The 13764-nt window shown below is 42.5% G+C and overlaps 1 protein-coding gene across 1 annotated transcript; it reads right to left on the reverse strand.

The window, feature by feature from the left end:
* LOC110436465 (uncharacterized PE-PGRS family protein PE_PGRS20-like) lies at positions 5484-9125 on the reverse strand. Its single transcript, XM_021463566.1, has 2 exons — positions 9034-9125; positions 5484-5994 (listed from the first exon to the last, which is right to left on the reverse strand). Exons 1-2 carry the CDS (start codon positions 9123-9125, stop codon positions 5484-5486), a joined length of 603 nt encoding a protein of 200 aa, XP_021319241.1.

Raw genomic sequence — 13764 nt, forward strand, 5'->3', positions numbered from 1 at the left:
CTGCTGAGTAGGTCAAAGTTGGTAGACAAGTCCTTATGGGCTCCAAATGTAAGTAACCAGTCAATTTGCTTGTACTGGAATCAGAATAATGTAAATTATTATGTTTACGTTGGTGGCTTTTCTGGTTTCCAAGGACAATGTAACAAAGCAAGCTGTGAACACTCAGAAGGGCGAGAAGGAGGACAAGGGCAAGAAGCGTGATGGTGCCAAACACTGGGTAAGTACGAATCCCCATGCTTCAGATTAGTGTAATATAAATCAATATAAATCCATTAAAAAGTAGTGGTGCCTGTTGCCAATCATTTTTCATTGTTCCCGGAATAGGACAAGGGCGAACTTCCATCAGTGGACCATTTGCTATAGGCATCTAGGGGTAATGTGCCAGAAGTCGAAGATGAGATAGATGCTTTAATGAAGGATTGTCAGTCCTTTACGAAGAAGAAGCTTGATGAGATCAGGGCCTACCAGTCATCGGCAGTGAATCAAGCAATGTCTCTTGAGGAAAAAGTTCAAGAGACAAATATGTTTTATGCTGAACGTATCGTATCTAAAGCTTCGATTTCTGTGGAAGACAATGGCAGTGAGATCATTCAAAACATGAAGAACACTATTGTAATGGACATATCAGGATTCCGATTAGTTGAGTTTAGATTTGTACATTCCCTCAAACCAACTGGCGAGCTATCAAATTTTATTGTAGATGCCATTGCATATTTGTGGAACAAGGACTGGAATGACAAGTGGAACAAGGACTGCAATGACAAAGAGGGTGCTGATGTAGAACCCCTCAAGATCATGCTTTCACAGCTTGCTGTTGTAAGTTCCATATGCTTTGTCATACATTTCTATATCTAGAATACGTACCACTATGCTTTCCCATGCTCCATTTTCACCATATTTTTTTGTCTAGGATGAATTGTTGGGAAATAATAACAGAACAGGTTATCTTATAAGGGAAATTCCAAGGACCAACAGGAACCTGGTTTGTTTTTTTCCAATCCTTGATGGCCACCATTGGTTTTTGGCTGTGCTAGAGCTTTCGCAAAAGAAGATATCTATATTGGATTCCTTACCAACGGGCTGTGCAAGGAATGATCTGGTAAGAACTTTGGTTAGATTATTTTTTCAACAATGAAGCTGTTTCTTTTAATTAAATCTTGAGCTGCCATGATTGAAAGTTGTATTCTTGCAGGTGAGGTCACTCAAACAATATCTTGCTTCTCAAGATATTGAGTTTGGTGAGACTGAACATGGTGAGTCTGGACATGAAATACATGAAATATGTGTTCCACAGCAAAGGAATGCATGTGACTGTGGTATTTACATGCTGCAGTTCATTTCGAACTTTGGGGATGAAGCAGCTATCATGAGAATTAATGCGGTTAGTCATTTGTCTTTTCTCGATGATTTTTTCATTTCACAATCACAGCTTTCTCATATATTTCTCTTCCTAGAATGCTCTCGATTATGATTGATGCAGAAAAAGGTGTCCTGGTACCGACGATGTCTTGCAATGTTCCTCCTATAGCACCCAGAAAATAAGCCCTATAATTCTGCAGGGTTCCAGTTGAATCTTGATGGTGGCACCAACAATTCTGGTGATGACTCTACGCTAACAGGTCAGCCAAAATCAAAAGAACCAGTTGATAAGTCAAGAACCAACATAGAATCAGAAGAAGTGCCAGTTGATTCGTCAAGAACCAATACGGATGGTGGTTCTGATGATGTGCCACATACGCCGCCACATACGCCAAGAACCAACACGGATGATGGTTCTGATGGTCCCTCTGGCGAAGCAGGGAAAATTGAGAAGCGCCCAAGGTCTGATGAAGAAAGTACATTTGAACCATCAGCACGAAAAAGGATGAAAAATATTCATGTGGCATTAGTACAGTTGAGTCCATACACAAAGCCACCCACAGAAAAAGCAGTAAGCTACATCGTCTCATTTGCGAAGAGAGCTCATACAACCAGTAAGTATTAGCTTCTAATACTCGTTTTTGTTTTGTGCTATTTCTAATACTCGTATTTGTCTTGTGCTATTTCTAATACAAACATCTAATACTCGTATTGTAAATGATAGAGAGGAGATCATTCGTATAGAAGGGATATCTATAAAATGGGCTGATGTAGCCGAGTTCATTTCTGGTGGTGCGCTCACCCTCAATATCCTACAAGTATTCATCGAATGCTTGAGATTTGATGAGGACAAGAAGAATAAACTCATGATATTTTTTCCGCCCCAGAACTATGTAAGATTACTCTGTTTGTTTTGCACCCTAAACATCATTAAATTTATAGTGATCTCTACTACAAAATAACATGTTGTTTGTTTTGCACCAGGCACTATTGGAAGAAGACCCTGAGAAATTCAAGGAAAGCATCATGAATACCATGCCCAAACTATATAACAACTATGACAGGGTAAAACCAGTCTTGATTTTAAACTTAAGTAAACCCAAGTTTTGAAATTCCCTATATATTTGAATTCGTTATATGTTTTTCCAGATCCTTTTACCTATCTTGCATGGTGAACTATCGATTATCTACGTTGTGTCCAAGGCTCAAAATTTTGTGAGCTTCAGGTGTAAAGAACCCCAGGAAAAAACAAGGAAAGATCAGCGCATAAAAGTTTTCAAGGCATTGCAAGAGGCCGCTGAGAGCAAGTGGAACAGGAAACCATCTTTTGCTCACAGGGAAGCGGTATGTGTTAATTACACACACATACCAAGCTTCAATGAGTGCATTGGTACTTCCAGTAGTTCCCATAAAGTTGGCTTGCTGTCCATGTGCTTTCTTGAGAGCTTTAATGGCATACCATTCACTGTAAGTATTGACTCTCACCTGCATTTTTCATACTGTGAAAACTCTGTCCATGACCCATTTTAATGCTCGCAGCCTAGCTTGGATACATACCATCTCTCAGTCTGGACTACATTGTCTCCCACCCAAAAAACAAGGCGGCAGGGTTGGGCATCGAATGAAGCCTGCTGGAAAGGAGAGACGTGGCGGTGACTGTTGGTGTTTTGCCAGTAAAACTGATCTTTTGTTTCGTCAGAGAATGGACATGTAATGGTTTTTATGGTAGTTAATTGTCAGGCATGGATGAACACCGCATCTGATGAACAAGTTGTAGTTTATCTACTTTCAAAAAACTCTTTAGTTGAAACCGCATCTGATGGTATGTTTTCTGTTAATTTGTGATGATGATATATGTTTCTGTAAATTTGGTGATTCGTTTTCTGTACACTCATAGTGATGTGTTTTCTGTTAGTCATGATCAGCTGACAGGGATCATAAAACTGGATTTATGACCTGGTTTTAGCACAAGAGCTCTTGATAATAAAACCCGGCCTCATGATCTTCCTCGTGATAATAAAACATGTTTTATTTTCCTGGTTTTAGCAGTTCAGCGGAGATAATAAAACTCGTAGTCATGATCAGCTGACAGGGATAATAAAACTGGATATATGACCCGGTTTTAGCGCATGGGCTCATGATAATAAATCCTGGCCTCATGATCTACCTCGGGATAATAAAACATGTTTTATCTATAGGGTTTTTCGATCAGTTACCTGATCTGGACCTGCTGCCATGTCTGCATGCTTCTTGCCGCAATGCTCGTGTTCTTGTTGGACGATGGATGGAGTTAAGGCGATGGACACCTGCTGCAGGACCAGGACTGCACTCCATTTCTCGTATCGTTCCTTCCGCCCGCACCCGGCTTCTTCACTGTCCCTTTTTGTCCCTTTTTGATCGCATATTTTGGCGCCTGAACTCTGGATTTCTGATTGTTTGCTTGTTCTGAGAATGCAGTGTCATGCAAAACATGGATGGCCAACACCTTGTTTCTGAAATTTTGGTTGGTAGCTGAAAGAAACGTCAGACAGTACGTTGCATTGCTTTTCCTACTTGCATGTTTACTGGAATTCTGGGATGCTACTTCACGCAGCAGCAGCAGCCAGTGCCATAGGAGTTTTGTTGTTTGACACCTGATACCTCTGTCAAAGTTCTGTCAAAGAACAAAACTCCTATGGCACTGGCTGCTGCTGCCGCGCGAAGTAGCATCCCAGACTTCCAGTAAACATGCAAGTAGGAAAAGCAATGCAACGTATTGTCTGACGTTTCTTTCAGCTACCAACCAAAATTTCAGAAACAAGGTGTTGGCCATCCATGTTTTGCATGACACTACATTCTGAGAACAAGCAAACAATCAGAAATTCAGAGTTCAGGCACTGAAATATCGTCCGGGTTGGGGGCGTAAGTAAGTGGAGTGCGTCCGTGCCGATGCAGATGTTCAACTAACAAGAAGAGGATGGTCCGGGTTGGGGGCGCTAGGTTGTTAGGCCACCAGCCCTAGCCGCAGCAGGCCGCTGACGCCCCTACTGGCCCCCTGGTTCTGTCACTGCCCACCCTAGCTGCTGCGGGCCATCACGCCCTAGCCGCAGCGGGCCGCCGACGCGCCGGCGTCCAGGGGAACCAGCCCCAGGCTTCCTCCGCCACCCACGACACGAAATGGTACTCGAAATCGGCCTTGCGAGCGAGGGCGATGGTGGGCTTGGCGGAAGGGTGGGGCTCTGTGGCGGGGTAGATTGTACATAAATTCTCCAATGGAAATCACCAAATGTTCTTTATTGTTTTGCAAACCCTCTTATGTGATCAAGTACACATTCGCTGTGATAATTGGCACTTTAATACCAATTTTTCGCAGGTCAACAAATTTTTGCATGAAGCAGAAAGTCATTTGGTGCTCACGCCCAATCTGGAAAGCAATTAAACAAATCACCACATTCACAACAAACTAGTCTGACATATATCCTACAAATTGCACTGAACATGGCTGGACAAGGCTCCTAGGTGAAGAAATCTTGTGCTTGTTGTGAAAGGTTCATGGATCATTCGCATGGAAAGATGACATCTTTCTTCATGCTCATGTCTGCTTTCAATTGTAGTAATTTATAAAATTTGTCCCTATTGTATTTCTTCCTTTCCTATGACAGGATGGGTGGTCCTATATATGAAAGTGGTACGTACCCAAGAACGACTTCTATTGTTGAATGCTACCATTTACTATCAAATAAGGAGGTCTTGTTAAATGTCCTGAACAGGTATACATAAAGATTAATTTCAACTGATTATGCATGAAACATTCACTATACCACAACACTTAAATAGCATCAGACGTGTGTTGCTAAAGATAAATATTAGCATTGAACGGTCTGTTGCTAAAGGATCCCCACAGAGCATCCGTTGTTGAATTTCAATACTTCAATGGACGGTCTGTTGCTATAATTATTGTAAATTTACGTTGGATCGTCCGTCGCTATATGTCATCAACTGAATCGGATCGTCCGTCGCGAAATAAAATATCTAGTGGCGCGAAGTTTTCGGCCCGTCCCGCGAAAATTTTGGCCCATGACCTAAACCCTAAGGCCACTCAAGCCCCCGCGCCCTGAATCCACCCCGCCGCCCCTGCGTCTGCCTCATCCGCCCCGACACACGCATCCGCCCCGGCCGACGACCCATCCGCCCCACCTCCCGATGCCCGACGCACGCATCCGCCCCGGCCGACGCCCCATCCGCCCCACCTCCCCTGCCGAGGCCCCATTCGCCCCGGCCGACGCCCACCTCCACCCCGTCGCCCACCCCTCCCGACGCCCGACGCACGCATCCGCCCCGGCCGACGCCCCATCCGCCCCACCTCCCCTGCCGAGGCCCCATCCGCCCTGACCGACGCTCGCCTCCACCTCATCGCCCCGGCTGACGCCCGCCTGGCTGCATCCAACACGCAGCCTCGGCCGGCGTCCCTTTGGCTGCGTCCAGCACGCCGCCCCGGCCGTCGCCCGTTCAGCTGCGTGCACCCCCTCCACCTCGTCGCCCCGGCCGACGCCCGCCTCCACCCCGTCACCCCGGCCGACGCTCGCTGGCTGCATCCAGCACGCCACCCCGGCCGGCGCCCGTTCGGCTTCGTCCAGCACGCCGCTCCAGAGGTCCCTGAAACGGTAAGATTTTATTTATCTAGTTCTCGTTCATGACTGTCTGATTGCCTTGTTCTAAGCTACATAATCTATCTTGTGGTTTTGTATTGATGTGTGATGTTTTAGTGTGGAAATATATATATAAAGAAAGCCTCTTGCTCCCCCCACAAAGGTCTATGGATAAAACATGGATTGAGAATGAGCCTAGGTACACACAAGAACCATTTCTTAACTGCTTAGATTTAATCTAATTGACATAGAATTTAACATAATGAATCCTATGTAGGCACACAAAGGCATATATACAAGGTGTCAATGGTTTTATAGCTTATGCATTTAAAATTTCAGCGATAGGAAACAAGATATTATGCCCTTGCAAAAAGTGTGCTAACTCATTTTGGAGAGAGGCATGTGATATACGTGAACACTTGATATGTGATGGGTTTTTAAAGGGGTACACAACATGGAACTTCCATGGAGAAGCTAGTTGATCCGATGTGAATCCTGGGAATAGTGAGGGTGCTGTCCCTATTGAAGAGGTTGAAGATGATGAAATATCTGAATTGCTTAGGGACCTAGCTGGTGGTCTAGATGATGGAGGGGATTTTGGGGATGACAGTTCTGATGTGCAGCCTAGTGATGACCTTCGAGCCCTGCAAAAGTTGGTAGAATCCAATAGCCAAGAGTTGTACCCTACTTGCAAGAAATATAAGAAACTGCGTTTCTTGATTAGATTGCTTCACATCAAGCTTCTTGGAGGATGGACTAATAGAAGTTTTGACCTCCTACAAGATCTTCTTAATGATGCATTACCAGAGGGTTCAGCACTACCAAAAAACTTCCATGAGTCTAAAAAATTAATTAAATCCATAGGTCTTGGGTACATTAGTATCCATGCATGTGAAAATGATTGCATTCTCTACTGGAAGGAGCATAAGGATTCTAATTCATGTCCAAAGTGTGAGGTTTCACGGTGGAAATCAGTTAGGAACAGTCTTGATGGAAAGCATGTTTATAGGGTTCCTAAGAAGGTTCTTCACTACTTTCCAATAAAGAAGAGTCTGCAAAGGTTGTTTCTATCATCAAAAGTAGCAACTCTTACAAGATGGCATGATGAGGAGCGAACAAGAGATGATTTTCTTAGGCATCCTGCAGATTCTCCTCTCTAGAAAGATTTTGATGAGAAACACCCATAGTTTGCTAAGGACAACCGCAATATTCGTCTAGCATTTGCCACAGATGGATTTAATCCATATAGGGGCCAGAATGTTAGTTATAGCATTTGGCCCGGTATATGTATACCATTAAATTTTCCGCCTTCAATGTGCATGAAGCAATCAAACTTCATCCTTTCCTTTTTGATTCATGGGAAGCATGCTCCTGGTCATAATATGGATGTGTATTTTGAGCCAATTATTGAGGATTTGTTAGATATGTTTGTCGAAGGAGTTACACTACAGGAAAAAGTGCCTGTAGGCACGCTTTTGTAGTAACGCACACTAAAGTCGTCTTTACATAGTCATGTAAACATGTTTTTTTGATACGATTTTATGAATGTGTCATCATGACACAATATTAGACACGCTTTTAGTGTCAAAAGGAATCTGGAGACACTTTTTTATATGATATTGAAAACGTCTCAAAATGACACGGTGGTAGACACGCTTTTAGTCGTCAATAGTTTGTAGACACGTTACAAAGCATATCATAGAACGTTCCATGGACAATTAAAGATGTTTTTTGATACAATACTAAAGTCATCTCAAAATAACATGAAGTTAGACACGCTTTAAACTGTTAGTATAATCTATATACGTTGCAAAGCGTATTAATAATCATACTTAGTCATGTAAAAATGATTTACAATATTAAAAACATTTCAAAGTGAAACAAAATTAAATATGTCTTGGTCATCAATCAGTAGCATGTAAAAATTATTAACACCTGTTACATATGTAAGTCCTCTTGTACATATTTTTCTACTAATTTGTAGTTAACATTTGTATTTATGATTTATATTGTCATAACATTTAATTTTAAATTTTGAAAAATAATTTTATTAACATTCTACCTCAAGTGTCTTTCAGACCAGCTTATAGTATATAATAATATAATATCATAAAAAATAACCCAAAAATATAGAATATTAATGACATAAAATAGAACACAAAAATATAGTGCTAGTAATAATTTGGAACTCAAACATGTGGTATTTTAGATGGCAGCACTAGCACTATAATACAAGGAAAGTTCATATATTAATCTACTAAATTAATACATTGCAGTCACATTACAGTCTGATAGTAATATGCAAACACATTGCAGTCTGTCCATCACAGATTCTTTTACAGTCCACCGAGCGAGCTTGTCCATGGAGCGGCAGGGGCTGCAGCCACGAAGCCTGAGCGTTGCAGTGGTACATGTGTGAGCGCCGGCGACCCAGATGGCGGGGAGGCGAACGTCGTGGCACATCTGCTGCGACGACGCTCGACGGCTTGACCGCTATGGCGGGGAGCGAAGAAAGGGAGCGCTGACGAGGTAGGAGCCCTGCTGGCGTGCCACGCCACCGGATCACGAAGGAGAGGGGAGCATCGGCGAGCATCGGAGCACGGTCCGTCGAGGGCGTGACTCGCTGGGGCGTCGTCTGCCGGGAATGCGGTACGCCGGGGGCGAGGCCACCGGGACGCAGACTGCTTGGGCGTTGGCTCGCTGGGGCGACGCTGGGGCGCTGCCTCGTCAGTCAAGATGGCAATAGGGACCCGAAACCCGATTCCCCGTGATGAATTCCTCCATTGGGGATCGGGGATGGGAGAGATTTGTTCCCCACGGAGAGACTAATGGGGAAAATTCTCTCCCCATCGGGTCTCGCGGGTTTGGGGATGTTCCCTTTGTCACCGTACCCGAAACCCGCGTATCCGCTCCGCTAATAGATACAAATGTATAGAACATGGATGCTGAGGCCCAAGACGTTAGGTCCAGTCCAACATCTAGCCCAACTAGTATATTGCAATAGCTAACCCTAACCCCGGTCCCCAGAGATCCAGCAGACTAGCACCCAGGCGCCGGCCAGCTGCTCCCATCCCACGGTTCCCACCCAGCCGCCAGCAGCCAGCTGCTGTTGCTCCCATAGTCCCATCCGGTGGCCATAACCACTAACCAGATCGACAGCTCCTAGGCGATTCCCCTTCTGGTGATTTCCATTTCCCTAGTGAGCAGCACGGTCAGGTGGCCATCACAGCACCGCAGATTGCAGCAAGCCCTGCGTCCCTCGGTGGCTCGGCCCCCAGCAAGCCATCGCAGCACGGGCGCACGGCCAGGCAACCCTCGGGCCCCAGCCCCTAGCAGGCCAGCACCCCGCGACCGTGACTTAGGCGGTGCGGTTCCGAGGTGCATATTTTCTTCCTTTGTGATAGTTGCTGTGGTGAATTAGCTGCTTTTGGTTGCTAGTTGTGTGATCTCCTATATTTTGCGCAAATATAATTTAGATATATATAACACAAAATTATTCAGTGACTAATTTTACTTTAGGTGCTCTATTTTTGCATTGTGATTCACTATGGTGTACTAGCTGGATAGAAATTTGTTGTTATGTCTTTTAGTGTACTACTAGTTGTATATGAATTTTTATTTTGTTTTTTATTACTAGTTGTACTAGCTGGATAGAAATTATGTGCAGTAATCTGTTTGTTCTGTGTTGGATTTCAGATATGCAACAAATGTCAATAACCAGTGAGTCATTGTCATTGTATACTATTCTAGCCTACAGTCCACTGGTGAAGTTGATCAATTCTGCAATTTCTATAATCCTAGAACTGCAGAAAACTAGAGATGCCTAGGTGGCACTATATGTTGTTAGCAATTTAGTATATGAGTTCCATCCATGATTCAATGATACGAGGATAAAATATTTTTATTATGCCAAATGACTGCAGACTGCTAGCAATGGGGTGCAAGGAGGATCTTAATTAATTAATTTGCTCATATGCAGATAACTGATGTTTTGGGCTGATCTTATTTATTTATTTATAAATTTGAGATTGCTTATATATTGCAACTATAGTTTTCTTAGTGTGTCGGTTGAATTTAGAAGAGGGCTTCAAGGTGAATTTTAACCAGGAGGCTAAATTTAGATATAAATATATGACTTTTTTGGTGCAAATCTAGTACTATTATCCGTCCCTCACATATCTATATGTATCGCAAAAGAAAAACAATGATTGGTTCTATTTCATTTTTATTATTGTCAAAAGGTGATGGATCGAAGTTGGATGAGTAAGCCAAGACAGGATACTGCATATCAAGATGGTGTTGAGCAATTTTTGAATTTTGCTTATCATGACATTCCACGTGATAGCGAGATACTTTGTCCTTGCAAAAAATGCAAAAACTGATTAAACCAGAGTCATGATGAAGTCAGGACGCATTTGAGATGTGATGGTATTGTTCAAGGTTATACAACCTGGGTTCATCATGGAGAAATGTATGACAGTCCACGATTAGCATTTGTTGACGTTCCTAATAACACTACAAACTTACCCACTTCGGGTGTCCCAAGGGCTGCTGCAGTACAAGATGGCATGCAAGAACTACTTGAAGCTGCCTTTTGCCGAGCTGAAATGTTAGGGTCAGTACCAAGTATGTCTGAAGGTGAAGTAGGTGATGTTGAATCAGGATTTGCAGATATGGAACATTCGGTAGCTGAGGATGAGCATCTTGCAGATGATGACGATGCTAAGGGGAATGAACAGAATTTGTATGAAAGGTACTTGAAAGATGCACACACAAGCTTATATCCTGGGTGCAAATTTTCTAAGTTGTCATTTTTGGTCAACTTATATCACTTAAAGTGCTTAAATGGCTGGACACAAGAATCATTTACGACACTTCTGGGTGTGCTAGCTGATTCATATCCTCCTGAGGCAGACCTACCTAAGACATATTATCAAGTGAAGAGAATCATCTGTGCTTTAGGCCTTGACTATGTGAAAATACATGCTTGCCCCAAAGATTGCATGCTTTTCCGAGGAAATGCAGCTAAGAAAGATTTTTGTGATGTGTGCAAGAGCTCTCGTTGGAAAGATGCTAAGAAGATTGGTTCTGCAGCTAAGCCTAAGAAGAAAAAGAAACCAGCAAAAGTGTTGCGTTATTTTCCATTGATACCAAGGATCCAAAGGTTATTTTCAACTACCAAAACTTCAGAAGACATGCGATGGCATGATGTTGGACGTACAAAAGATGGAAAACTGCGACATCCAGCAGATGCTGAAGCTTGGGAAGATTTTAATCGTAGAAATCCTGATTTTGCATCAGACGCTCGTAACGTACGCCTTGGTCTTGCAAGTGATGGATTTAACCCTTTTCGGAATATGAGTTCAAAGCATAGTACATGGCCTGTAATGCTAGTTCCTTACAATTTGCCACCTTGGATCTGCATGAAGCAAACATCTTTACTGTTGTCCATGATCATTCCAGGACCAGATTCTCCAGGGAATGATGTTGATATATACTTGCAACCCTTGATTGATGAACTCTTAGAATTGTGGAAAGGAGTGCAAACATGTGATGCCTCTTCTCGAAAGAAATTTCCTCTCCGAGCTGCACTATTGTGGACTATAAATGATTTTCCTGCATTAGCTTACCTGTATGGCTGGAGCACAGGTGGTAAATATGCATGCCCATCATGCGGTGCGGCAACAAAATCATTTCACCTAAAGAATGGTAAAAAGATGTGCTATATGGGACATCGTAGATGGCTTCCAGAGAACCACATATATCGAAAGCAAAAGAACCAGTTTGATGGCACGACAGAGGTTGGTCTTGCACCTGAAACAATGAGTGGTACTTCTGTTTTGAGAATGTTAGAAGGCAGAGTTTTTGCTTTAGGGAAAAAGGACCGCACAAAAAAGAGTAAAAAGGATAATAACAAAGGAAAAAAGAAAGGAAAGCAAGATGAAAGCCATGAGAAATCCAAGCGTAAAAGAGGAGGACAAAAGAAACAGAAAGATGGGGACAGTAGCAAGAATAAGGAGAAGAAGCCAGAAGATTGGTTGAAAAAGCGGTCAATATTCTTTGAGCTACCATACTGGGAAAAGAACAAACTAAGGCACAATCTAGATGTGATGCATTTAGAGAAAAATCTGTGTGAAAACTTAATTGGAACTTTATTGGATATTCCTTCCAAATCAAAGGATGGTCTTAAAGCACGACTAGATTTAGTGGAACTTGGAATCCGACACAATCTCCATCCTATGGTAGATAATGAAGGAAAGCAAACTATGCCTGATGCACCTTTTACCATGTCTAGAGAAAAAAAGGAGATTCTCTGTTCAGTAATCCAAAACCTGAGAACACCTGATGGCTATGCATCAAACATTTCTAGGTGTGTTAACATGAAAGATTGTACATTGAGTGGACTAAAAAGTCATGACTATCATGTTTTACTACATGACATCCTTCCAGTGGCACTCCGATCCTGTTACCCCAGCAAAGATGTCATGGAAATAGTTATTCGAATATCTAATTTCTTTAAGAAGTTATGCTCTAAGGTGATAGATGCTGATGAGCTACAAAACCTTCAAGAGAGTATTGTGGTAACACTATGTAATATGGAGAGAATTTTCCTGCCATCATTTTTTACTGTGACAGTACACTTGATGGTGCACTTGGTAGAAGAAGTTAAACTTGGTGGCCCTGTTCACTACCGGTGGATGTACCCCATGGAGAGGTATGTAATTACATATTGCAGTGTTATTGTCAATAATTCGTTTGACTAATATGTGTTCATGATTTCACTTAGATTTTTTGTTCGGCTTAAAGCGCTTGTGAAGAATAGAGCTCACCCAGAAGGTTCAATTGCTGAAGGATATTGCATGGAGGAGTGCATGAACTTCTGTTCTAGATTTCTTGATGGAAATACTCGTTTTACAAGACCAGCCAGAAACCCAGAACCTTCAGATAATATGAAAGACATGTACTTGTTTGAGAGTGCCGGAGAACCAATTGGAAAGGCTACTACTGTAAGCCAATTTGATATCCAGTTTCTTGTTCAGGCACATCGATACGTGTTGCGGCACTGCGATGATCTTGAAGGTTTCCGCAAGTGTGTAATATAGTCCCCCTGCCTCAATTTTTAAGTTTTAGTAATCTGAATCCATGACACTGTATAACAAATAACCCCATTGTTGTAGAGAATTTGTGGATGAGGAGAAAGGAAAATTGTGTCCTTCGTCTACTTTGACTCTGGCTTCCACTGAGAAGTTGATAGACCAACACTTTGCTGACTGGTTAGAACAAAAGGTGCAGTACATATGAAATAAATTATTGGGCCATGAGTCTAATAGAATGAATTGATCTAATAAATTTCTTCAATGCAGGTTATCTTAGGTGATGGACTAGGAATCACTAAAATGGTCCGAGCTTTGGCTGCAAAACCAAGTAGGCATGGAGTGAGATACAGCGGCTATATTATTAATGGTTTCAGGTTCCACACATTGAGTCGTGAGGCTGCAAGGTCGACACAAAACAGTGGTGTAGTGAACATTGCAGAAGATGGAGTTAATTATTATGGAAGATTATCAGATATAATAGAACTGACATACACTGACTACAAGGTAGTTCTTTTCAAATGTGATTGGTATGATGTCCATCATCGTGCTGGTTTACGAAAAGATGAGTTTGGATTAACACATGTGAATTTTTCTCGGAAAATTCACACCGGGGAAAAAATGGAGCATGATCCCTTTGTGTTTTCTTCACAAGTGGAGCAGATCTTTTATGTTGAAGACCC

The sequence above is a fragment of the Sorghum bicolor genome, chromosome 6, assembly GCF_000003195.3.
Source record: "Sorghum bicolor cultivar BTx623 chromosome 6, Sorghum_bicolor_NCBIv3, whole genome shotgun sequence".
NCBI classification, from domain to species: domain Eukaryota; kingdom Viridiplantae; phylum Streptophyta; class Magnoliopsida; order Poales; family Poaceae; genus Sorghum; species Sorghum bicolor.

Coding starts and splice junctions, on each gene's coding strand:
- LOC110436465 (XM_021463566.1), bottom strand. CDS start 9,125: ATGGCCACCGGATGGGACTATGGGAGCAACAGCAGCTGGCTGCTGGCG. Junction 5,995..9,033: donor AGCAGCTGGCCGGCGCCTGG/GTGCTAGTCTGC, acceptor TTACCGTTTCAG/GGACCTCTGGAGCGGCGTGC.